General features: G+C 46.2%; 2 protein-coding genes across 2 annotated transcripts in view; one reads left to right on the top strand and one right to left on the bottom strand.

Moving 5' to 3' along the window:
* The window catches only part of LOC119178675 (activating signal cointegrator 1 complex subunit 2), a 215,401-nt gene that overhangs the window by 77,243 nt on the left and 110,491 nt on the right, over nt 1–27,667 (bottom strand). The gene's annotated exons all lie outside the window — the stretch shown is intronic.
* On the top strand, nt 35–7,431 carry LOC119177754 (uncharacterized). The gene has a single exon (XM_037428934.2). The coding sequence runs from the start codon at nt 583–585 to the stop codon at nt 3,124–3,126; it is 2,544 nt and encodes an 847-aa protein (XP_037284831.2). The 5' UTR covers nt 35–582; the 3' UTR covers nt 3,127–7,431.

The following is a 27,667-nucleotide window of genomic DNA, read 5'->3' as shown; positions in this document are numbered from 1 at the left end:
ACATATTACAAGCATTTTAAATACAGGGAGCGCCATGGCCGCTGCGGCTGCGAAAGATAAACAGTGCGAGATGGTAGTTACCTGCGATGTGTGTTGGTGGTGAAAGCTGAAAGTTTTCAATATTTTTTGCACCAATTATTACAAAGCAGCGATGCCAACAAAATTCACATTATCAACCAGAGTTATTTGATCATATGGTTGAATAACGTTGATTATCACCGTCTTCGTAGTTCTTGTTTTTGTTTTACGCGCAAGCACGTCGAGCCAAGACACACCAGCTGAGAAGCAGCGCCTGTGCAGACACACGCAATGCACGTGCGCGCGTGGATCGCATCCGTGGAGCTTGCGTTCGGACCGGCATTGGCGTCTTGCCACGAATTCTTTGTTTGTGCCTCGTCGTGCAGCCGGTGCTTGTTGTCTGGGCAGCATAAATTGACGTAGAACCTCGGCGGATTCCGGATTCAGCATCAGCACGGACTAGGATTCCGTGCTGATGCCCTCCTTGAGTACCGCCTGAGGATGACACTACGGCATGCAAGTTCAGCGTAGTCTCGTCACAGAACACCTGTTCTCACACTCGACATGGATTCCGAAGCACGCCTGGCGTCTGTGCCCCCAGTGAAGTTAACAAAAGTTCCGAGCCGACCGGACGTGCCGTTCAAAAGGAGCCTTTCGGTTTACGTGACGCTTTACGAGAGGCCCAACAGACTATTTCTGCGACTTACCGACAACGATGCGATATATTTTATTGAGGAGGAGCGGCAGCATGTCTCAGAGACGTCCATTGGCACGTACTGCATGGTGGCATTGCCGCAATACTCCGACAGGCAGGCACTGCGCGCACGGGTGACGGACATTCGCAGGGATGCTACGGGCACGCAGGTTCTGGCCGATGTCCTGTACGTCGACGAAGGCCGCGCCGATGTTGTCCCACTGCACCGTGTGTACCCCATGAGTGATAGTGAAGCCCGCGATCCCTGCCGATCAGTGGCCTGCTGCATGCGGAGAATCAGGCCAACTTTGAGGAGCTCCTGCTATGACATGCAGTGGCTCGTCGACAGGAGCAAACCTCACTACTTCGACGCCGTATTCCACGGCCTATCGGATGGTGGTGTTTACCAGGTGGACTTGTTCATCAACATTCCCGATGCCCCCCCTGTGATGCGGCGTCGGAGTGTTGCCCGACTCCTTGTCGATAACGGCTTCGCAGAATTCTTGGATTACCCAGGAGATGCCCCGCGCGTTGTTGTTGAACCGACAGCCGATGCGGACGATCATTCCCAGCGTGATAGCGAAGGCGTCGTCGGGCAGATGCTGGCCGAAAGGGGAAGCACCGAGACCGAAAATGGAGCCATTGGAGCGAACGAAATCTACATTCAAGGTGACATTTGCCCCGAGAGTAAAGCCTGCACCGGGAATGAAATCTGCGCCGACTATGGAATCGGCCGCGCTAGGACTACAATAAACGCCGTGGTGTTGGACAGATCGCCTTCTACTCTCTCCGCAATCAATGGCGAGGTGAGCCCGTCCTCTTCTACTCACTCCACGATCAGTGGTGAGGTGTTGGACAAATCACCCTCCACTTTTTCTGCCTGCAGTGTTAATTCACTGAGTCGCAGCTCTCTCTGCTTTGAATTGACACCGTTTGTGCCACAAGGAAACATCATAGACATCAACGTTACGTTCATCCTGACACCCGATCACTGGTATGGACAGCCTACCTCTGCGGTGAAAGACCTGTCAGAAATGAGCGGCATCATTGAATCGTGCAAGCAAGTGGCATGTGTGAAACAAGAAATCAAGAAGGGGTCATACCTCATATATCGTGATTTGCCGCACGAACCTGGAACCAGAGTCCGTGTTGAGGAACTCCTTAGTGCTGGAAAGTGCCAGGTATTGCTGGTGGACTATGGCAACAAAAAGGCTGTAGATTCCTCCTGCTTATTCAAATTTGACTCGAGGCTTCAGAGCATACCTTCACTTGCAATAAGGTTTAAGCTCGTCGGCATTCAGCCGTGGACACAATGGACAGAAGCAGTAGTCTCACGATTTCAAGGGCTGGTTCATAGTAGCTGTTCACTCCAAGCAGTCATTGAGGGAACAAGTAGTACTTGTGATGAATTTAATGACACAGTCTACTTGGCAAATTTGCTAAGTGATACCCATGGAGACATGGCTGACTGCATGTGCAGGGAAGGCTATGTGAAAAGGCCGATGGTGAAATGCAAAAAGAACACCGTTGCTCAAAAATCAAATCATCCAGCTCTTGCTTCTTTCAATCCCATGCAGGATGACTACTGCAGTCCTTTGAACAGTTATATTGTGAACACCGACGACCCAGGGGTGGCTGCTGCAAACTTTCCAGCAAAAACCAACCGCGTCTGCAAGTTCTACAGCACGCGAGGCTATTGCGAAGAAAAGGCTTTCTGTGTATACAAACATGTTGAGGCAGAACCCAACTCAATTCTTTTGCATATAACCGAGCCTGCCGCTCAATGCGTCGAATCGAAGCCACCCGAACCAGGCAGTTGGCTATTGGGCCAGATGTCGGCGTACGTCAGCCCAAACCATTTCTATTTAGTTTTCTGCTATGGGAGAAAGACTCTTGATAGACTTATTATGGAAGATGGTGCTTTCAGCTGTGGAGAGTCTTTGCTAGGCCTTATAGACGACATGCAAGACATTTCCAGGTATGGCCATTTCTTAGAAAACAGGCTTTTTGCAAAGTCGGTTGGTGAGTTCGTCGCTGCCAGGTCCAGCCGCAACAACTTGTGGTATCGAGCAAAGGTTGTCTCTATAGGTCATGGCGAGCGCCTGAAAGTGATGTTCGTGGACTTCGGGTTTTATGAATGGGTCACGTTGAATAATGTCAGAACACTGGATCCACGCTTTACACTCTTGCCCATTCAGGCGCAGTTGTCATCTCTCGTGGACACTGAATTGTGCTGCATGAGGGATGGAACCAGTTGGGACAAAAAAATGTGCAAACAGTTTCTCAAATGTGTCACTGGCCAAACTCTTCTGATCGAGACTGTGTGCTCGAAAGAGGAATTCTTGCATGTCAAGCTCTACTTCTGCCATAAAGACGTGATCTACAGTGTGACTGATTTTATAAAAAACATATAAACAGACTAAAGTCAAGAAAGAGGCTACAAGTGCTCAGTATTTACTGGAATTCATGCATGCTCTACTGAACTCTGCAGGATTTTCGAAACATTACCTTAGTTCACAGAATTTGTTTGTTTTGTGCTTTATCGTGATTGTCCTGCAGCGACTAAAATTTTGGAGACCACAGGATCGTGTGGCCAACAGCAGTGCAGCACCTTCTCACGGCTACCAGAGAAGCTCAAAAGTGCGCACTGCGCAAGCGCATCCGTTCCTATCTACCAGCCTGCAGTTTTATTCTCTTGAAATGTGTGCACAACGCAAAGCCAAAAAAATTGCAAGGTGTTGCTTTTGCAACAAGCGATCATATCGCGACAATATATTTAACTTGTAGTCGCAGTGACCAGAGTGGGCCGCTTCTATGCCTTTGTTCCAGATGCTCCACCGAACCCAAAACGTGCACACTGCGTCAGTTTTTTTTTTATCGACACATGTGATAAGATTACCGAGCAATGCTTTATTTTAGCGAGGCATGCTCTTTTTCACTGCCGTGGAACATTTAAAATGAAAGCACTGAAGTGGCCTGCACCGAGCATCGCCTCTACAAGTTTGGCATTTTTGTCGTGAAATTGTTACGTATTGTTACGCTGATATGTCAGCTACGTAGCAATATCATCACTCAGTGCTTCCAGAGTTACTGCAAAAGTGACACCTTGCGATTTTTCTGGCATTCCGCTGTGTGCAGCTGTGAGAAGGCGCTGTGGTGCTGTTCGCCACAGTACCTGCGATTCCATCACAGAACGTCTGAGATAACCGCACCAGTGTACCATTTTTGGTTGTTTGTTGATGTGTGCATGGGACAAATAATATTTTTATTAAGACAATCAAGCGATTTCCACTATCTTGGGTGTTTTGGTGATGGCCCTATATATGTAAAAAATAGTAAATTTAAAAAAAAAAGCTAGTGAAAAGCATAATCGGCAAGACAGGAAGGAAAAAGGACTGTTTACTCATTTACCAGCATGATTCGAATTCCATAAATTTTTGTTTTGGAAATGAGGGCCATACTAATGCTTTTGGGACATTCGTTGCTCCTGGTAAGTTCAGTATGAATCAGCTTTGAACAAAAGGTAAAAATACTTAATATGTGGAATCACACAGCACCCAAGGCCAGTGGGAGCTGTGTTGAGCTGCCCTGAACACGCTTATAAGAACCATATTAGACAATATGCTCTGTTAGAATATCAGAAGCTGGTTGTACAAGTGGACAGCAATGTTATATTCAACGCGCTTTTGTCTTGGCTTTTATGCAGTTTTGAGGAATTAGGTGGAGGCTCTAAAATGTAACAAAAAAGAGCTCCTCTCCAGGTCTGGCCATTTTGAGACATGTGCAATGCTTATACTGTGGATTCATTATCATGTTTTCCAAGAGTTACATTGGCACAAACCATGAGAAAAACCTATTTCAAAGTGAATGTTCTCGCTTATACTGGTGTCAAACGGCCACTTTTGGTCACAGTCGTTTCTGATCCCGATCTTATTTCATGATTATGATTGGCTCTCTCACGCAAGCTGCAGAAGGGAGCCGGGCGCTGGTGAGAAATTTGATCCCGACCAGGCTTGATTGTGATCAACAGTGCACCTTATGATGCCGGATTTTAAACTGAACATCAGCTGCTCTTCTCCTTGTTGGCAGTTGGCGCTGCACTTCTAAATGGGGCATTGGCTTGTGATATCGACTGAGCATAGGTACACTGCAACATAGGTGAAGAATCTGTGCCACACACCAAAGAAATCCTCTATGTCCTCACCTGTCACCCTCTGTGGTGGGCAGGGGTGACATGGAGGCACTCTAATGCAACATAAATTGCATAAGAAGGGGGAGGGCAGGTCTTGCCCACTTATCACGAGTTGTGCATGACGTGGCGATGTGCGCTCATCACGTGATCCTCCCACACCATTAAGGGAGGATTCCAAAGAAGGAAATTGGCTTTCTAAGGCTAAAGAGAACAAGTGGCAAGGATGTGAAGCTTGCCTCTTCACATCATGGCTGCTTGCCGCTTCAAAATATTTAGCTCTGCCTGTAAAGAACAAAACTTAAAAGCTCCTGCGATAGATAGCTCTCAGTCCAATGCTAGTGCATATCTAAAATTGACTTTGTGGCCTTGTGAGCGATCTTTTAAGAAGACTGATTTACAAGGCTTTGTCGCTTAGAGGGGCTTTGCAACACTTTTTCAGCGGGGTCGGGAAAATGCTATTGGTCGGTAGTTGAGGCACCTGAAAACATGCAAGTTATACATTATAGTTATACATTATAGTGCGGCAGATGCTCTGGAATTCACAAATTATTATCAGTCAGCTAGAGATAGCTCAGTCTTTTCTTCACAGATGATGCCATAACACAAAGTGACGTCATTGGCGAAAGCCCACGGTCATTGGCTGATTTGAGGAACTTGAACTGCATAGTTAATATGGCTACCACAGGGTGCCTCAATGTGTCCCTGTTGTACTCTTTAGTGCTAGGAATACATAGTGTGTTAAGCTGTGCATTCAAAGAAAAAAAAAAGAGAAAGTGTGTGAGGTCATGACGTGTGCTGACAAACAGACATAGGTTCTTGCCCCTGGGTCATCCCTCCCTGCATAACTTTCAGTGAGCTCGTTAATACAAAAGGAAAGAGAAAGCACTTAAGTGTTCAAGAAATATCCATAGCTCTGTTTGTACTTGACAGATTCTAAAAATTTTTGCGGAAGTTGACTCGGGAGACAATAAGCTTTTAATCAAGTCATTTGATGCTTACCTAGAAAAGTGTTGCAGAACCCCCTTAAAGACAGAATGCTATCCAATTCTGCCGTTTTAATGCTCCCAAAGGGAACGGCTTTAGTGCATTACGGTCTGAGTAGAAGAAAAAGAAAGAAAAGCATGCTTGCATCGTAACATGCTGGAGTTGTTTGCTACAGCATCGTGTACTACCAAGTGGCCCAAAAATCGCATTTTCAAATTTTCAGTTGCAGTAATGATTGCGATCTTTTACACATGTTTGCATTGTTAGCAAGGTTTATACAAATGTATATCAAAGAGTGTTCTAAAAATCTCAACTCATGAAGCTTCTATGCTAAATTCATGCATGCTGAAAAAGAACAGCAAAGGATATGTGCCATCACCTGCCACCACTAAAGTGTTGCCAACTAGTCTGGTAGATTTTTGCAGATTTTCTTGCCATCTTATGCCTACTCCAGCCAAAAAGCATCATGTGCGTGAAACAAAACTTGGTGTTCTTACACCATGTAGCTCCACTGTGAATGCTACGTACGTTATACTAAAGCTTGCTATTTTATAGTAACGCCCGAGTGTTGTCGTTTTCAAACCTGAATGGTTTCGATGGACCCCCCAAAAAGCAATACCGAAAGAAATTCAGTTGAAAGAATGAGTTCCTTGTCCTTTATTTAGATGGTCTGTCTTGTCTGCTAGCTGCTGGTGTTTATGGTTGGACTTTGACACTATATTTACAACTATGAGTGGATTCTTTTCATTATGGCATGTGCATCAGCAAAACTTTTAATGCAAAAGCTTTAGATGCCTTATTTAACGTAAAGACTGACCATCAATGTCATCAAAACGAGTAATGTGGAAAGACATCTGGTGATGTCACATGAAATTGTGGCAAGTGTCAGTTTATTGGTCTTATAACTACACTCGCTTTGATTTTTTTGGTGACACTGATGTTGCATGTGTTTATGCACAGATGACGATAATGATTGTTGTGTTTCCCTATCTAGTAGGTGCCTACACTGTGTGTTTTTTACTGGACAAACATCGAGCAAGAAAAGAATATTTAATGGCCACTTCTAAATGACTGCAGAAAAGGCATGATGGTAATAGCTGGTGGTAGCAGCACCCAGTCCAGTGATATGGGCTATAGGGTATCTTACAACACAACGTAGAGAGACATGTGGCACCACAGTCTATGAAAGTCGCTCAACAAGCACTTTACTGTTGTGGGAGCGACTGTATATTTGCCCACAGAACTGCTGTTGGCTGGTGTTCAACTAGGCATGCCCTACAATGTGCATGTGGCTGTGTGAATAAAAATTTTAATCAAAGTGTTAATGAATGGCTATCATTCAGATGTATCACACTTTCTAATTTAAGTGCGTAATCAGGCAATGGATAAAAATACAACTCTTTACTAAGTATCACAAAGCAAATATTGACATCTATATATTGTCCCTAACACCAAGAACAGGCTGCTACTTTTCACAATTCATAAATGTTTACATTCAAGAGAAAACTTTCATAAGTGAATAAAATATGTTTATCAGAAAAAATGCTCTTTATGTGCCAATTTGATGCAAAATTAACTCTTTACAGATGAATGCTGTAACGCTGGGTTTTCTTTAAAGTGTCTGGGTATTTCTTCACTGATGCGTACACACACAAATATACAAGTGCATATACAAAATAGGGCGAAAAAAGGCAGGCCAATGAGTGGGGCAAAGCGTGCCAAATTTTTTCGGGAGGAAAAAATTTGAACACATACAAATGAGGAATAATTATACAAATAATAAACAAGGGCTTGAGTAAAGTGAAAACACGAAAAAGCATTTACAAATGGGAAGTTATTTTTCATGATGTGGGCACATAGCAGGGCACAATATTCCATCCTGCTACTTCCAATTCATGAAAATGACTAAATTTGGACATGCTGAATTCCAATACTTGCAACAAAAGCTTTCCACATTGATAATTGCAGGAAGTGGTGGTAGATCCAGAGAGCAGTATAAAAAGGATCCCCCTCCAGCACCCGTTCATCGCTTAACAAGGTGTGGGTTCAAGCTAACTGCATGATACTCCATCTCAAAAAAAAAAAAAAACAAAAACATGCGCAAGAAGTAGTTGAGCATCCTCCCCTCTCTTCAGTGCTTGTCTTCCACCTCTAATTACCGATTCGTACGAATGTGTGTGACCACTGTGAGCATACATTAACAGCAATCATGCTATGACAGGGTTTTCGTGCTTCTAAAAACAAGAAAATCCCGACCCCGCTGCTACCTTCTCTGGTGGTACTTCGAGCGACCCCCCCTCGGTGTCCTGAGCACATGTCAACAGTATTCATGCTCTGATATGGTTTTCATGCTACGAAAGACAAAAACTTTAGGACCTGCCCACCTTTCTGGTGTTACTTCAAGCGACCCCCCTCTCCGGTGTCCTGAGCATACATCAAGAGTATTTATGCTATGACAGGGTTTTCATGTTACTAAAGAAAAAAAAAAGTCGGGACCCCCTTTCTCCATTAGTGTCCTGAGTCCACATCAGCACACGTCATCTCGGAGTACATCAGTGGTGTTAACTTGGAGAGAAATAAGCGTCTCTTCTATCTATTTTGAGTATCAGAGATTTTTTGGACACTTTCAAGTGTTTAACTATGCCTCTGAGCTGTACATCGCAGTTGAGAATCTCTGCTGAAAATTAAAGGCTGGTTGCGCCCTGTTCATAACGAAAGAATGAAATCACAATGTGCCTGCTGTAGGAACGAATTTCATGCGAAGCTTCTCGCTATAAAGGAGCATGCCAGCACCTCCAAGTACCCCCCCCCCCCCCCCATTCCAAAGAAATCACAGCATAATTACGGTGTGAATGATGATGAGTGGGGCGGAGCGTCCGTGCGTTCGTGCTTCTACTGTCCATACTTCCGTCCATCCATCTGTCCATGTGTCCGTCCGTCAGTGCTTCTGTCCGTCTTTGCTTCCGGCCGTCCGTTCTTCTGTCCGTCCATGCGTCCAACTGTCCGTCCGGTTCTATACTATGTATAGAACCTCCTTGGGTTGGATGGACCCACGGATGGACGGACGCTTCGCCCCCCTCACTATCATTCACTCCGTTGATATGCTGCAGTGCTGCCAACCTGCGGAGCCACCTTTTCCTTCTCTGGAGTGGGAAAATTGTCTAGATTTCCCTAGATTTTCATGGAGAGCAGTTTTTGAAGAATAATATGTGTTTGTGCAGTGGAAAATGATTTCCAAGTTCACTTTCTTAATATATAAGTGCGTTAACTTGAAAATATTCACTAAAATTGCCGTGCTGAAGGTGAAAAAAATGTTGCACTACACATTGAAAAGCTTTGAAGAACATTTTATCCCATTAAATCACAAAGGTAAGTGGTCATCGCATTTAGGGGGGGGGGGGGGGTGACACGTAGTCTCGCTGTATTTTATACAAGTCACCAAGAAAACAAGCATTGCATAAAGGTTGAAGAAGGAATAAATTATCAAAACAATACTTAGGAACACTGCTAGCTGTTCAATGCAAAATGCGGAAATCTTACACTATAATAGAGCGCACTTGTAATAGCAAGCAAGTTACAAATTAATAATAATAATAATAATAACGAGCATATAAAGCACAGTACGTGAAATATTCCGGGGAGCAAACTTTCAAAAATTAATAATCAATTCTGTTATTTGCAACTCTCCCGCAGAAAACGCATGCTGGTGTTTATATAAAGCACGAAGTGACAAACGCTTACTTAAATTATAAACAATGTCTTGAAAAACGTCACTCTCAATCTTTGTCATGATATCGGATGCAGGATATTGTGACAAAAAATAGTTTAACCATGAAAGCATATTATGCCGTGCATGCATCGCAACCTGCTGAATGGTAACGAAAACATATGTTTATGAGAAATGTTGACTGCCATATATTTGTTCTAAATATATCCTTGCATTCTTCCAACTGGCACTTTTTTTCAACTTTTTTTTTTCAGCCGTGCAAATAACCGCATACATGCAGCCTGCTGTTCTGGCTGCGCCTTTCACAGAAACCTTGCTTACTTTGGCGGAGCCACATGGCTCCACGGGGCAGCTCACTAGCAACGTGACAGCGTTCGCAAAAAAAAAAAGGAAAACCGATAAAGAAAGTCACTGTTTCGCCGCAAAGGCGAAGCAATGAACGTGATATCAACAATTTCAAAGGTCACGCACAAAATGGAAAGCAGATTGAAATGTGCCCCGCCTTTCTCGCGCACAATTACGCACGAAACGTACTCACAGGTACGATGCACGCGAATAAGCGTCCTATTTGCTACTTCGCGGAGTCTGAAATGCGCGCGCTTTTCGCGAACGGAGACTGCAATGATTGCAATGACCTTTGGGCGCCCGTTAACTACAGCAGAATCGTTCCTCGTAAAGCCTGAGGCCAGCTAAGACGTACGGTCCTGAGGTCTACATACGGTATTGACCGACTCGCAACAGGCATGTCAAGCCTTCCTATCAGGACATGGCATCCCAAGAGTGGCCCACCAAATTTTCAATCAAATTCCGCTAACTGAGTCAAACAGTACCTTTCGCGCCCACTTACTCTGGACTCCATGGCCATGCCTCTCTGCCGGGCAATCCCGAGAGCTGACCGGCCGGGCTCCATTGGAGGAGCTGTCCAATCCAGACGACGCATCGACAGAACCACTAAACTACAACGCTACGCTGGAGTGCTACCGACAGAGCCGTTATACATATCCTCTCCCTCATCCTTCACTTAACAGAGCAGATGCTGTCGCTTGGCGGCAACTACAGACCAATTCATTTCCTTGCCTTTATATGCTAAATCGCTTTCATCCGACTCTCTACCCCTCCTACTGCCCCTTCTGTGGATCCGTACCGACGGTGTACCACTCCACGTGGGAATGCTCTGCCCCACAGGGCGTTCCTCCCATTCCCAATCCCACCCCTTCCTCTTGGGAGTCTGCACTGCTCAGCTTACGCCGGCAGGAACAGCAGCAGCTGGTCCAGCGGGCTCGCAGGGTCGCGCAAGGCAATGGCGCCCTGGACTGAGGGCCCCACCCAAAGAAGGCTCAGTGTGCATTTGTTATTAATAAATGTTTATTCTCTCTCTCTCTGCCGGGCAATGAACGTGCACATGCTGTTGCCCGCGAAATTTACCTTTGGGCGGCCCGGCAAAGCGAGGAGGCCATTTTGGAAAGGGGGGATTGTCTTGCCACTTACAACGACATTCTTTGTCACTACAGGAACGTGCGTCGCACTCGGAGCGCCCCACCGCCATCTTTCTCGCGAGAGGAGGCAGGGCGTTACGCCAGCTATAGACTAAAACATTTCCAAATCTAGTATCACTTCATAAATTCTACCCGCAGTGCTATGCAGACCGTTGCCCCCGCTGTGGAAACTCGCCCACGACCTTCCATGTCTCGATCGAGTGCACTGCGAACATCTTTCCTCCCTAACCTGCTTTCCTTCACCCTTTACGTAACGAGGAGCTGTGGGATGATGCTCTCCGCGATGGACCTCCCGAGGTCCTGCGAGCTCTGATACAGTGGGCCCGACTCGTCGCTGGAGTCGTCCTATGGACCCGGACTAGGGGTTCCTCCCACGCCCTCCTTCTCCATGATTTTGTGAATAAAGATGTTTCTCTCTCTCCCTCACCTCCTCGCCACCGCAAGATAAGGGCGCGTGAGGGAGCGTCGCTTCCCTTCCCTAAGCCGGGCAAGCTACGCGGGCGCCGCTGTGCGATGTGGCAACGTTAAGGTTCGTAGATAGAGGGACATTAGGCGACGTGCGCTCATGGCGCCATCTTTCTGGTAATGCCGAAAACACAGCAGCGGTAAGTGGTAGGTATAAATAGCTTCCCGTTTGAACAATGCACAACGTTTTTGAAGGAGGAAGAAGAAGCCGCACCAATCGCCTGCGTTCTAAAATGCTCTCTCGGCTTTCAACCAGCCAGAAGTTTCACCTAAAAAATTATCGGCTATTTCGATTGGACCGACCTAGCAGAGGTGGTGGGCTTGCTGTCTTGATAGCAACTAAGTTTAGTCACAAAGCTACGATCTCTTATCGTTGTGTGACTCCAGATTGTGAAATTTTGATAGTAGACATAATATTACCAGACGCTTCTCCCTTGTCGTTTGTAAATGCGTATTTCCCAACCAGGGTGCAAGACACACGAAGTCTAGACGATATGTTCTCTGTCTGCAGAAAGGATATATTAATCACTGGAGACTTCAATTCACATCATGTGGCCTGGGGTTTTAAAACAGATTTAAGCGGAAAACAATTGTGGGAATGGGCTATTGACAAGAATTTATCTTGTTTAAATTCGCAATCTGCTACTTTTGTCCGAGGTCTCTCTAAATCTGTAATTGACTTGACATTTTCAAGCTCATCTCTAAATATATGTTCGTGGCAAACTTTAGACTGTGCTACTAACAGTGACCACTTGCCTATTAGTTTTGTACTGAACTTTCCAAGAATACATGTCGCCGAAAAGGCCCGCTCATTCCTCAACCATAAAAAAATAGAAAAAGACTTGAGGGCTACTTTTGATCACCGCAAGGACATACAAGGTGACATTAGGGCTATGAGTCTGTGTGCAGTGTTAAAAAGATCAGTAAAAGACGCAACGTTTAAATTAGACTCGGCCACAAGAGGTTCTTTTATTCCATGGTGGACTGAAGAGTGCACGAGGAGCTATAGAAAACGGAAAGCTGCATGGAAACAACTGCTGGTCAACCAATGTCCAAAAAATTGGTGTGATTATAAATTCGCAGCAGCAGACTTCAAACGCACAGTAAGTACAGCAAAAGATGGTTATAATATGAAACGACATGAGTATCTTTCTAGGGCTAAAAACAAAAAAGCGCTCTTCAGATTTTTAAGATCTCAAAAGATGTTACCACCCGCTGAAAATATTGACTCTTTTGTTCTTTCCCCCCGTGAGCTCTCTGATTTAGTAGAAAATATTGCGAAAGGGCTCCAAGATAGATTTGTGTCAACTCTACCACTGCACATTGTGAACCCATTGGCAGGCGAGGATTTCGAGGAGGTTACTTTAGATGAGCTGGCAGAGATAATAAAGCACTTATCTCTTTCGGCACCTGGGCCAGACGGGGTAACAAATTCAATGATAAAAGTAATATTTGAGATTTGTCCAACTGAAGTACTTAATCTGGTGAATTTTTCTTTGACAAAAGCTTTGATACCTGCGGAATGGAAACTGTCTAAAGTGATTCCACTTCTTAAAAAGCAGGAAAAAGGATTCGCCTTGGACAATGTAAGGCCGGTATCAATCACGTCAAATCTGGTTAAGCTAATTGAAAGAGTTTTGAGTACCCGGGTAATGAAATATATTAATAATAACGCAATATTAAACCCCAGTCAAATTGGTTTTAGATCCGGTTGCTCAATATGGTGTGCGCATGTTGATTTAGAGAGCCGAATACAACTGGCGTCGGCGCCAATACTGTGCTTTAGTTACTTTAGATTTGGCTAAAGCGTACGATAGGGTTGAGCATTCAATTTTATTAAAACAGATGGAATATCACCACTTTCCCAACTACATCACTGCGTGGGTGTCGGAGTTTTTAAGAGGGAAAGAATATTACTGCTTTAAAGATGGGTACTCATCGAATAGATATAAGCAGACACGTGGCGTACCACAGGGGGCGGTCCTGTCGCCAGTTTTATTTAACAGTTTCTTAAGCTCCATTCCATCAACTAAGGATATTCAGTTATATGTGTACGCGGACGATATTGCTTTCTTGGCAAGTAATACCAACCTTCAATCATTATACCAGAATCTACAAAATTATCTCAATATGATAGAAAGATGGCTTAAAAATATTCATATGACCCTGAACGTAAAGAAAAGTGTGCTCCTTGCATTCTCTTTTCTGCAGCCTATCAACATCTCGTTAATGTACAGTAATGAGCTCATTCCGCAGGCAAATTCCCTTAAATATTTGGGCATCATATATAATGACACATTAAATTGGAGAAGTCACATTGATGATGTGTACTCCAAGGCAACACGGGCCATGGGGTGGCTACGGAAGCTTGCAAACCGTAAAGCGGGTTTGAGAAGAGATGTGCTAATAATGAAACTTTATGTGCGGCCCATCATGGAATTCGGATGTGTATTATTTTCTGGCAGCGCAGCCTATAAAATGAGACCCCTAATACTGCTGGAAAGAGAAGCGTTGCGTTTGTGTCTGGGTCTACCAAAGTTTGTTGCAAATAACGTGTTGTATATGGAAGCTCGCCTACCTTCTCTGCTAAATAGGTTTAAAATTCTTACTGTGCAAGCATTCTTAAAGATATACAGTTCACACCAAAGACTCTCATTTCACGCTTTCATTCAAGAACCGACTTTATTTTTCGAAACCCATTGGTCGCGACTACACACCCCGCAAATAGTATTTGCACAAGCGCTACTAAAGCAACTGAATGTAAAAATTAGGCATATTGGTCCAATACACAACCTACAGTCAATGCTTAGCATACAATTCGATGATATATTTCCTCATAACGCGAAACAATTGGCATATAGGTATTTAAATGACCAGTTAGCAGATTATCTAGCCCACCTAGAGATAAGCAATATCATAGCGACTGATGCATCTGTGTCAAAAGAAAAGGCTGGGGTTGGCATCTTCTCTCCTTCTTTGGACTGGTCCTTTTCGATTCAACTCCCAGATTATACCCCGGTATTCATGGCAGAATTATTGGCCATTGTTCTTGCTTTACGCAAATTACCCTCAAGCGAATCATTAGCAGTTATCATTACATATTCGTTATCAGTTTGTAATGCACTTTCTCCGGCAGTAAATTCAGAGCTGATGAATACGTTTCGGCATTTAGTACCGAAAAACGTAAAAAAACTGCATTTGCTATGGGTATCAGGCCACCGCGGATTATATTTGAACGAAATGGCGGACTCTTTAGCAGCAGTATCCCTGGGTGGGCCCACCATCCCAGTTTTGCCAGATACGGCTTACGTAACCGCGCTAAGGTTCCGAAATGCTTGCCTGCAATGTGGAAAAGGTAATTTGGATAAATTCAAATATTTCGAGCATTTGAGCTATTGCTGGAATAAACAGTGGTGTGTATCTCGCCAGTTAGAGGTCACTTATACCAGATTGCGCTGTGCTGTTCCACAACTAAATTATTACCTTAATAAAGCTCAGCTCAAGGCGTCACCGCTATGCATTTGGTGCAACGAAATTGAAACAATTGAACATTTCTTTTTATTCTGTCATCGTTATTCTTACCAGAGAAAAAGATTTTTAGTAGCCCCATTACAAAAGCTAGGAATACAAGTAAATTTACCAGTAATTTTTTCACTTGGCGGAACTTCATTTGGTTACTGCCACAGGGATCTATGCTCCGCTGTGTTTGAGTACATCAACGCAACTAAAAGATTACCATGCTAGTGAACCACTACCTTTTCAGATCTTTAGTTTATAATTCGTAGTTATGTCTTTCAAAAACAAAAGATGGTTTGACCGCTTGCTCAGAACACATTTTTGTTTTTTGGTAGTATTATTTTAAGCTACTTTTTCAGATTGGCTTCATCTTCAGTTTAGTTTCATTTAAGTATCCTGCCGCCCGGTTCTTGTCCCATCCCCCTTTGTGGGTAAACGCCATCCATCAGAGGTCATCAGCATCAGCATCTGCTCTCAGCTGGTAACAGCGTATCGGTCAATGGCCGAGGATTATCGACTCCGTTTCATGATGAAGACTCAAGCTATAAAGTCGTCCTGCCACGTCTTTCAACTGGTAACGACGTTTTGAATTCCGTTTTCCTTCATGCCGACTTGAGTGGTAGGCCGTACCGTGCCCCAGACTTTTGTGACGCGCTGCTTAAAGTGGTGAGCACAGCCGACATAATAGGAGTTGGCCAGTGTCAAATGAGCCATGTATGGATGGTTACGTGTGCAAGCAGCATGGCGAAACAGAAACTCGTCACTTGTGGTGAGCTCCGTGTAAAAGGGCTGAAGTGCATGGTACTAGATCCGCAGACCAAGAATATTAGGCTGAAACTTCTTTGGCTTCCGCCTCATCTTGAATCGCGACATGTTGAAGAGGCGTTCCAAGCTTACGGCGTTGTGAAGTCCGTTGAAAGAGAGGCATGGAGATGTGCAAGAATGTAACAATGGATGACAACAAATAGGGACGTTGCCTTGGAGCTCAAGGACACTATCACTGTGAACTCAATACCACACCTTATGTCAATCTATGGCCACCAATGCCTCCTACTAATTCCCGGTGGGCCTCCACTGTGTCTTCGGTGCAAGCGAGTGGGGCATGTACGTCGACAGTGAAAAACACCGAGGTGCTTGCAGTACCAGCGTTTTCCTCACTTGTCGGATGCCTGCGTGCTGACTTATGCCAACAAACTCCGTTCTGGCCAAGGCGCAGAAGAGCAACATCTGGATCATCTTATGGATGTCACTGAGGTAGTTGATGCGACAGGAGAAACAGCGGGAGGAGCAGATGGTGCCTTAAAAGAAGCTGAACACTTGTCCATGGATACCCTTGGCACGCAAAATAACACCGCTAATGACGCCAGTGAAAGCATAAATTAATGCAATGCTGCAGAAGAACACCACTTGGAAGACCTTAAAGCCAAGCCTCCTCACAATGAGGAACAAGAAGGAATGAATAGCGGTCAGACAAGGAAGCGTCAGGCACCGGTCACCGATGAAGCAACAACGAGTGCGCCAGACACGACAGAGCAAGTGTCTTCATGTGATCCACGTGTCACCTTCTTTGGGTACCAAGAGACGCGCCGTCTATGCCAGCGTACCCAGGAAAGTGCTCCTAAAGAGTGCAAAGGTGGTAAAGCCACAGGTTGCCCTGTGGCTAAAGTTAACCTACAAAAGTTCTAAGATAGCAAAATGGCTACCGCGCTAACGTTTACCATGTGTGTAGCGACACTGAACGTACGTGGCTTGAGGAATGTAAGACGTCAGTGGCAGTTGCGCCACGTGCTTGAGCAGTACAACATTGACGTACTTGCAGTGCAAGAGACGAAGATTTCCGCTGCTCGTGACGCCGTTCTTGCACTGTAAGTTCACCGAGATTACAATTTATACATCGGCCTAGCACGTGGTGCATCCGATGGATGCTTTTTATTAGTTAGGAAACACTTGAATCATATTTTGACGTCACTGCATGCTGATGGGAAAGGACGCCTCATTTGTGGCGACTTATCTTTCCATTCCCATAATTGGAGGTTTATCTGTGTCTATGCTCCCTCCAAAGTGAATGAAAGGAATTCTTTCTTTCCTCTCTTTAACTTCGCTGCTAAACACTGACAGAACTTTGATAGTTTTTGGAGACTTTAATAGTGTTTGTGACGCGAGAGATCATTCATATATAAAATATCGTTATGATGTAAGTGCAGCCTTACTGCAGAAACTATTGAATGACCACAGTTTAATAGATGTGGGAGCGCATGTACCTTCCTCGGTGAGGTTCACGCACTTTCAAGGCATTTCTCATGCTCGGCTTGACCGTGTATATGTATCTCTAAGCTTATGGTCTCACATTGATAATTATGCTGCAAAGCCCATAATTTTTACATACCATTGCTTGGTCACTGTTTCTTGGGGTCCTGAAAATTTTCGTAAAACCCCTCTAAACTGGGACCTATGGAAGCTTAACGTACAGTTGTTGCGCGAAGATTGTTTTGTTAAAATAGTAAAAAAAATGGTACAAGAGGTAACACAGTGTCGACAGCTGCCTATTTTCGTTCAATGGGAAAGGTTCAAAGAAAGAGTCAAGTATCAGGCAATTAGTATTTCATGCGAAATAGCGCAAAGAAAAAAAGCTGAAAAACGCTATCTTTATGATTTACTTCATAAGCTCCATACTTTTGAAAGTCAACAGCTGGGCTTGTACGGGGACGAGATAAATGTGATTCAAGCACAGATACAAAAACATGATACAGATTTATACAAAGGAGCAAAGACTCGTTCCCGTGTTACTCATTTCACTGAAGAGGAACCCACTAAAAAATTCCTCGGGGTTGAAAAGAGATATGCACTTTCTAGACAGATACTGCAAATTGAGTCGCGGGGTTCTCTTTGCACAGAGACATGTGAAATAAGAGCCGCATTTGAAGATTATTACAAATGTTTGTTCACAGCAGCTGAGCTTCAGGAGAATTTTGAGGAAAAAGCTAACCACTTCATTGCCCTTGTGCCTCAGTTACAAGATGATGATAGACTCACTGTAGATGGGCCAATAACCAGAGAGGAAATTAGATTTGCAACAACAACGTTGCAGAAAAACAAAACTCCTGGCCCAGATGGCCTTAGTGGCAAATTTTGCATAGCTTTTCAGGAACTTCTAATACCTTTCCTTGAGCAACTTTTTAAAGAGGCTTATGACCGTGGTGAACTTCCTCCTTGTTTCTATCAGGGCCATACAACATTAATCCCGAAAAAGTGTTTATCCTAACGCATTAAAGAGAGTTAATGAATATAGGCCTATATCGTTATGTAACGTTGACTACAAAATATTTGCTAAATTGTTGACAAATCGGCTACAGACAGTGATTACTAAATGTGTAGGTGACCACCAAACATGTGAAATTCGTGGTCGCTATATACAGACAAACATTCATATTGCACGTTCAGTTCTTGAGTGTATTGATGGTAGCATGGACCAAGTAGCCCTCCTTCAAATAGACCTTGCAAAAGCATTTGATAAGGTACAGCATGCTTTTTTGTTCCGGCTCCTAAGACACCCGAAGTTGGGTGATGTACTATACAACGGTATCTCACTCTGTTATAAGAAGTGCACAACTAGGCTAATTGTAAATTGCACACTTTCCAATATAATAGAGTTAAATTCATCAGTACGTCAGGGATGTCCGCTGTCACCTTTGCTTATTGCAATTTATCTGGAACCATTATGTTTAAATGTGCTTCTAAAGTCTAGCATAAGAGGCTACCGATATGATGCTGAAGAAGTTAAAGTTCTAGCTTATGCAGATGACATTGCCTTCTTTTGCGCTGATAAACAATAAACCCAGCGTTCAAGAAGCAGTCAACACTACTTTACGTTTTTGTGAAGTCGCTGGCGCCAGCATAAATTTTGATAAAAGTAGTTGATTCTGGCTAGGCATGTGGGCCCAAACTCCTTCGGTCTTCGCAAATATTCATTGGAATGCGACTCTTATGAAATACCTTGGTGTGCTTCTCGATAACAATTGTAACAGCGGCCTACACTGGACCGCTGCGACGATCCATCGAAAGGTGGCTACATGGCATGGACGGGAGCTTTCCATTTTTGCTAGAGCGAAAGCGTGCAATATATTCCTTGCATCAAAGCTTATTTATATTCTGCAGGTGTTGCATTGCTCTCGGGTACACATTCAAGCCTTTCATAGAATATTTGCCTGCTTTATTTGGAGCTCTTCCTGGAAACCCATGAGAGGAGACAATCTTTTTCTTCCACTTGAAAAGGGTGGCCTTGGCCTTGTGTATTTGCTCGTGTGACAGTTGGTGTTGCGATTTTTTTACCTCAAGGATGTGTGCCACCCATTTCTCTTAGCGGTTCTCCGTAACCGTCTATCTAACCACCTTCATTTTACTCATGTCGCAACAAGCGTTGCTAAGGAATTGCCGTTGCGGGGATTCCTAAAATAAATTGTTGATATTGTCAGTTTTTTGAAAGCCAGGTTTACCTTAGAGTATTTGTATACTATTGACAGAACAAATTTAACCGCTGCACTTGTGAATAACCTTTTCCTCGAACATGTTTATCGAAAGCCATATTCGCTTCTGCCTGATCACGATGTATTATTTCGTGTACGTAGAATGTGTGTATCTCCTTCAGCGAAAACATTTTTCTTTAAACTGCACACTTCCACGCTGCCAGTGAAAATCTGGCTGAATGAAAAATCAATATACGTACCCTGGACAGTGAATTGTAGATTCTGCCGCCAATCTGAGACTATAGAGCATTGTTTTATTCATTGTCGTGACGCTTTTTATTTTTGGGACATTCTAAAAAGAACGTTAAGAAAAGAACTTTCAATCACAGCTCATGGTATTAGGTTCTTTCCGTTCAAAAAGAGTCTGACTGATAATACTCCTTACGACCTGTTTATTGTTTGTGTTGTTGGGACTTTATTCATTATGAAAAAGTCGCATGATCGATAGACACGCCGAGCCACCACAGTCGACGAGATTTGTCTTCCGAGAAGCAGCTGCTCAAATGCGCAGTGTTGTCGAGACTTTTGACCCCGTTCCGTTCCGGAGTGGCTTCCCGTTCTTGACGCTTGTGTGTGTTCCCCTGACTTCTGATGAAGTATGTTGTGTGTGCTTTACTGGTGATATGTTCATTCATTAAAGAAAAAAAAATTTTTTAGGGTGGTCTAGTGGTTAACGCCTCGCTTTCACGACGCAGGGGTCGGACGTTCGATGCCGCGCGCCGGAGTGTTTTGTTTTTGTGGATTTTATTCTTGCGTTTTCACATTTTAGATAGGTACACATATACGGTGCATGACGCCGACGCCAAAATCCAGCCGAAAGTGTTCATGTAATTGCTATCGCAAGAAAACAACAACAAACCAAAGAAATAACGCCACGGGTGAAAAGCGAGAAAATGGGAGGTTGGTGTAATATACTTGGCAGGCTCGAGTGAGAGCCTCCTTTTTTTGGTTACTTCAGACAATCGACGTTGAACACGGAGTTCACAGAATGAACCACAATGAAGTGGGGAGAGGAGAACACTTAGCGTTGGGGACGGGGACCGGCCCCGTCCCCCCTTGCACCCCTCGACACCACTACTGGGTGGTGGTGGTGGTGAAAACATTTAATAACCATTAAATGGTTACAGAGAGGTGATTGGTTTGGGGCCTTATTGGCCTCCTACCCTCACAGCACTAGGTGGAACCCCTATTCCGGGGCTCCATTGGCAAGCAACGCCGCCCGCGCCCGTTGAACCAGAGCCTCTTGGGCCTTCAGGTCTTGACAGCCGAGCAGGGCCGCCTCCCAGTCCTCTCTCGTGGGATTGGGGTTGGGGGGGGGGATAGATGGATTAGACTGGCACGCCCAGACGATGTGAAAGGTGTCAGCCACCTCACCACAGAACTGGCACGTGCCATCAAAGGATGAATTGAAATGTTTTAGCACCGCCGGGCACAGTACAGTATTGGTAAACAGTTTTAAAAGGAGGCGCTCGTCAGCGCGATGCAGTCCCTTACAAGGGTATGGATAGCTCCAGTGCTCTTCCTTGTAGTAATTGGTAATATCTTCGAATGAAAGAGCCGAATTGTCTGATTGCGAGTAGGCTTCCAAAGACAGGGAGATAGCCCGGGAAGAGAGTGCGCGGGCGGCCTGATCGGCCTGTTCGTTACAACTGAGTCCTTGGTGACCGGGTGCCCAAACCAGATTTCGCGGAGTTGGATTAACGTATCGGCAGCTAGGTTCCAGTATGCGCTGAGCAAGCGGTGAAGCCCACCCTAGCTGATAGTTCCAACAGGCCCCTCGTGAGTCGGTGATGATATGTTTAGAAGAGGGATAGGTGAGAGCCAGAGCAATGGCAATCTCCTCCGCGTGTGTTCCGCTGTAGGCTTTGAAAGTGAGCCCGTTTACGGTGTTTGCGTTGTGTATGACTGCGGCAGTATACCACCCCCCATGGTGCGGGCCGGCAACGTCCACGTAGCACACGTGTTCCTCTTGACCAAAGTGTCGCTGCAACGCTACCGCGCGCGCCTGGCGGCGACCACTGTGGTTTTCTTTGGACATGTTGCGGGGAAGGGGTGGGATCCGGAGGGCGCGTCTCCAAGGTTCTGGCACTCTCACCCTTTCCTCAATATAGTAATCGTGTTTGATGTGCATTCGGTCCAAGAATCGGCGACCGGAATGGGTCTGTGCAAGGCGCGTCAATTGGTTAACGAGGTGGGCTTCTCGAAGTTCCCGGAAGGTATTCACCACACCTAGGGCCAGAAGTCTCTGGTTGGACGTGGTGATAGGGAGGTCGAGAGCCCGCTTGATAACTTTACGGTGGATTACCTCGAGTTGATCATCCTCGTGTTTGCGTAGGTGCAAGTAGGGAGTCGAGTAGAGTATTCTACTCGTTACGAAAGCATGGGCAAGCCGCATTGCATCCCTGCTTCGTAATCCGCCCCGCTTGTTGTAGACCCGGCGGACCATACGGCCCACCTGGTCTCCCACCGTGCGAAGTTTGGCTATTGTGGTGTAGGCCTTGCGTTGGTGGTGTATGAAGAGGCCAAGGACGCGGATCTCCTTGGCCTCACGGATCGGTCCCGAGGGAAGACTGATATGGATCAAAGTTGTGTCCTGAGGGGAGGGACGTACGTGCACAAATTCTGACTTAGCCGATGCACACTGGAGTCCGCAGTAGGTTGCGTAGTCGTCGACTACAGTCGCTGCTGCTTGCAGGCATGACTCCATGTGACCCAGGTTACCTTGCGTGGCCCAAATCGTGATATCATCCGCGTAAAGAGCGTGATGTATCCCTGGTAAAGAAGCCACTTTGGGGGGAAGATGAAGCATGGCTATATTAAATAGGAGGGGTGAGAGGACCGCGCCTTGAGGAGTTCCCCTCGAGCCGACGACGTAAGGCCCATGTTCCTCATCTTGTATGCGTATGTAGGCTTGTCGGTCTGTAAAAAACTGTCTAACATAATTGAATGTTTTATAGCCACAGTTGGTCTGACTGAGGTGGTCAAGGATTACCTCATGCTTCACGTTGTCGAATGCCCCTTTAAGATCCTAGGCCAGGACTACCTTGTCATTGTGGGGGCATTCAACAGGATCTAATATGTCATGGTGGAGCTGTAGAAGTATATCCTGGGCTGGCTTCTGAGGGCGGAATCTAAACATGGTGTCCGCAAAAGTGTGCTGTGTTTCTAGAAACTCGGAGAGTCTGTCGCGCACCATCGTTTCCATCAGCTGGCCGACACAAGACGTGAGGGAGATGGGGCGAGGGTTCTCCACGTCAATAGGTTTACCTGCCTTCGGGATGAAGGTCACGAGAGCTGATTTCCATTCAAGAGGGAGAGGAGTTTCTCCGTCACAAATGCTATTGATGTATTTGAGGAGCGTGGCGTAGGCTGCGTCGGGAAGATTGGCCAACAGTTTGACCGTAACCTGGTCACGCCCTGGTGCAGTGCCCTGCTTCTTCTTGCCTAAGGCCGCCTGGAGGTCGTGGAGCTGGAACGGGGTGTCCAACTGCGTGTTCTTTTTGCCTGCGTAGGAGTATGCGGCCGTCCGGGGGTCCTTGGTGGTGCACAGGTATCGGTCCCTGAGCGTGTTTGCCAGCTGTGTTGTCGTTCCTGTAAAGTTGTGCATGACCTTATGTAAGTGACGTTGAGTTTCCGTGCGTGTTTGTGTTGGATAGATGAGAGCGCGAAACAGGCGCCACGTGTTGCGACCAGACATCTGGCGTGCAGCCGTGTTGCACCTGTCCACCCAGTTAGTGTCGGCTAGTTGAGCAGCATATTCCGCAGCTTGCTCCGTGAGTTCTAGGATGCGTTTCTTGAAGCTTCTGCTATGTTTTTGTTTTTCCCATCGTTTGGTGAGGCTGCGGCGGGCCTGCCAAAGATGGAGGAGGTGGTTGTCCACGTCCGTTTGAGTTTCCGTGAGCTGTATCAGCTGTTCGTGTTGTTTCAGTGTAGACGTCAGTGATTTAGACCAGGTGTCGTATCACGACTGGAGAGGGTCTACAGTAGGTAGAGTGGTGCGGAAAGTTGTCCAGTCTGGGATACGAGCTTGTGTAAGTGGGCGTTTTAAGGGACGCATGTACACGGTTGTGTTTAATACACAATGATCACTACCGAGAGTGTCCTGTGTGTTCAGCCAGTCGGCATGGCGTATGTTGCGTGTAATTGTGAGGTCCGGGCAAGTATCTCGTTGAACAGAGTTGCCTACACGTGTTGGGCTGGCGGGATCAGTGTGGAGGGTGAGTCCAAGTGTAGAAAGAAGTTCCGCAAGCTTCCTTCCACGCGTGTCCTCTCGTAGGTAACGCCATAACCTGCTTGGGGCATTGAAGTCGCCGACGATCAGGAGGGGGTCCCGTCCTGCCACCTGCATAGCTTGTGTGAAAGTTGCGCTGAACGTGACGTTCTTAAGCTTTGGGGGACACTAAATGTTTAAAATATGAACAGGTGGGTCAGATCGCCTTATAGGCAGCACCGACACCATCGTGTATGGGAAAGGCGGTGTTGTGGGGAGTGTGACCTCCTGGGCGGTATATTGCTTGTGAACAAGTATACATGTCTCCGGGTTGTGTTGAAATGTAGTGTAATTTGTGAGTTTGACGTCCGTGCCGGGTTCCTGAAGGGCAACCACGGCAACGAGGAACTCAAAGGTCTCAAGGTAGAGGCGGAAATGAGCCCGCTTCTTGTGGTTCTTGAGACCTCTGCAGTTCCACTGTGTTAGTAACAACGGCTGAGTTGCTCTGGCTCGCGACCTAGGGTTGGAGGCCATGTTCGGAGATAGAGGGTGGGGTTGTGTTGTTAAAATTACTGAGTTCACTAGCACACTGTGCTGACGTACTGGAGTCTTCAGAAAAGTCCGACTCATCTAGAGTCACTCTGTTAAATTTTGAGGGGCGATTAACGTCCCTAATTGGCCCTACGCGCTTGAGGACGCGTGGATTGTCTTGTATCCACTTTTGGATAATGTGAGTTACTGTTTGTGTCACCTGTGCGATGACAGTCTCCATATGACGCGCGATGGTGTCGTGGATAATTTTGGGGAGGTCGGCCAATTGTGTTTCTATTGCATTCACCTGGGTCTCCAGGGCCGCGACGCGACTCTCTACAGTAGTAGGAATCTCCCTGTCTGTTATATTTTCCTCTTCGTCGCTCAACGAGGGCTTAGTAGTGAGATTGGTTCTGAGCGAGTCAAGTTCGCTGGCTAGTTTTTCATTCTGAGATCGCAAAAGGGCGAGCTCATGCCTGAGTTTCTGTGTTTCGGTAGTGCTTGTGGCAGAAGAAGGTGGAGAGGAGAGACAGGAGGGGAGGAGGCGACTTTCACCCAACTGCCTACCTTGGGTTGGTTGCGTGCAGCGTGTCCAGGTGGAGCGCCGAAAGCTGGAGATTCCGCCGCGCCAGGTGGTAGCGTTGCCGTTGCTGCTTTGCCAGGAATTGGCACTTTGCCAGTTGACCGGCGCTTTGGTTTTGTTTGTGTCCCCGATGTCCTGGACCCTGGTTGCTGAAGCCTGATGAATTTTTCAGTGCATTCGCGGGAGGTGGTGAGGTGCGGACCCCCGAAAACTATGCACGTTGGGTTGCATTCGTTGGGGGCCATCCCCTCAGGACCAGCGCCCACGTTTTGGCCACAAAGGCTGCATCTTTCGGTGACCGGGTTGGGACAGATATCCGCCCGGTGCCCCAGTGCGCCACAGCGGTAGCACGCTGGCACTGTCTTCTTGTACTCCCTGACGGGAGTCAGTTCTGCGTTATAGTGGACGAAACGCGGAACCTTCCTTCCCGCGAAAGTCAACACAGCTACGTTGGAGTTCCCCAGCTTGCGCGCATAGACTAGTTCACCGCCACGCCACTGCACACTATGTTTCAGAGACGCACTGGTTTCGAGGTTGTGCGCAGAAATGACGCCGCGACACACATCACCGGTGAGCTTGAGGTGACCGCGAAGTGGCAGCGGTCCTTTGCTGGTGTTGATTTGAAAGTCCAACAGCAGTTTCTGAACCACCTCGTTATTCTGCGTGCCACAGATGATGATGTTTTGCTCCCAATTGGGAGAAATGGTGATGTCATTCATGTGCTGCCTTCCGATGAGTTGGGAAACGGCAGCGCCGAGGTCACCTTGTTGAAACGCTGCCTTGAGGGCTACTGCAATGCGTGGCTTGAGCACGATCACGTATAGTCGCCAGGATTCATCCTGACCGTTGGTTTCGGCGTCCACTTGGAGACTGGTGAAGTCTTTCGTGGAGCTTTAGGAGATGGAGCGCGAGCGTCTCCAGTGGCTGAATTGTTGAGAGGAGTTTTCAGTGCAGACGCTCCTTCCGCGTTTCTTCGGTGGCGACGCCGACCCTCGACGAGTTGAAAAATGTCAGCTTGCTCCACCGAAATGGTGGATGGGCCGTCGTCTGATGGATTTGTCGGGATATACGACCACGACAGAGTCGTAGGGTCGTAGCCACGTTGTTCAGGCAGCGCCATGTTGAGGAGTTGACCGAGCGGCGTCTCCGCATCCAGCAGCGGCGGAGCCGCCGCCGTGAGGCTTAGCTCGTTCGCTACGTTGTGATGCAAAGTTGCTCGAAGTGGCCGAAAATTGGGCGTACCTGGGTAAGACTGGTGTCTCCAGAATCTTGCTGACTTGGCAGATGCAGTCACACAAGTTTTAGAGCAGCCACATTGAAAAGAGCAAGGTTCCAGCCGAAAATCGACGGAGCCGATGAGCGTCGCGTCCGATCACTTCGCGAAGCGCCCGCGTCCCACCGACAGTGAACGTAGTTCCACAATAGCGCTCGTATTTTCAGCGTGAAACATTAAAATTCATCGTTCATTTTCTACGTGGAGCTATTCGAGACCGGACGCAGCTCGCACGATGAAGACACTCCCCACTACTGGGCATGGCGCAGCGCTTTTGGGTGAGTGAAGGGGGTGTAAAAAAAAAGGTGAAAGAAGGAAAGAAAATTGTGGGTTGGACGCCCGTCCGTTCATAGAGTTAAATACAAGTATTATTGTACAAAACTCTATGCCTCCGTCGATCTGCTTGCTTCACGTGGAAGCAAAAAAAAATCCCTATAGTTGCTGACAACTTTCTCTTTCCCCCTGAATACAAATAAAATTCAGCAGATCTAGAGAAATTTTCTTAGATTCGGCAGCACTGATATGCTGTCAAAACCACTAACACCATCATGTTATATTATTCTCAAGGACATATACACACAACGCCATTTATTGAGCAAGTCATAATCTAGAGGTGGCTACTATGGCCTTCGAGGCCATGTTAGGGTGTATGTATATGTGTAGTAGGTAGCCACCCTAGCCATGTGGCTACATACTTCATATAGAAGAGGGAACGACCCACGGTCTAAGGAGCTTCACCCCTAAAAGTCATCCATGTCATATGCAGATGTTCTCAACAGAAGAAATTCAAGTTTTAAGACGCAACCGAGCCTTCCTCTAGCAATAGTGCCAAGAATATTCTAGGCATATTGTACTGTAGCGTAAGTGAACCCCGTCTCTCTCAGTTCACATGTACACACAGCTTACCTCTTTATCGCCGACCACTGGTAGGTTACGTGGTAGGCTTTGGTAATTATTCCTTGGCGAAATTTCGCTGCCTTCATAAAGAGCTAGGGCAAAGCGTGGCGGACAGAAAATTTGCGCACACTATGTGATCTTGAGCATCGAACTAGAAATCAACACTAGAAAGTATTTCTGTATTCCGACCGACTTCACTTGCCATCACAAAAAGAAGATTAAAAATATTGTTTAAAGATAATTAATTAATTGATGAAAACTAAAAAAAAAATATCAGAAAGTTATCATCACCAGGCAGCGACTTTTAGGTAAAACTGACGAGATTCAGGACGCGTCCTGGCGACTTCACCAAAAAAGGTTAATTACACTGCAATGCATAGGAGGTCCCATCATCTCGGCCGGCATGTCATACTCACGCAATCAACCTCGCTTTCTTCCATGGGCGTCGGCAAAAGGGGCACCTGCCCCCCCCCCCCCCCCTCTCATGCCTCACCAGACTTGCCCCCACCTAAGATATACCAGTGCTTTCCACTGTCCCCGCCGCGTTGCAATACCGGT

The sequence above is a fragment of the Rhipicephalus microplus genome, chromosome 1, assembly GCF_043290135.1.
Source record: "Rhipicephalus microplus isolate Deutch F79 chromosome 1, USDA_Rmic, whole genome shotgun sequence".
Lineage (NCBI taxonomy): Eukaryota > Metazoa > Arthropoda > Arachnida > Ixodida > Ixodidae > Rhipicephalus > Rhipicephalus microplus.
Note: the sequence above shows the minus strand (reverse complement) of the source record. Positions and strands in the feature narration are given on the sequence as shown.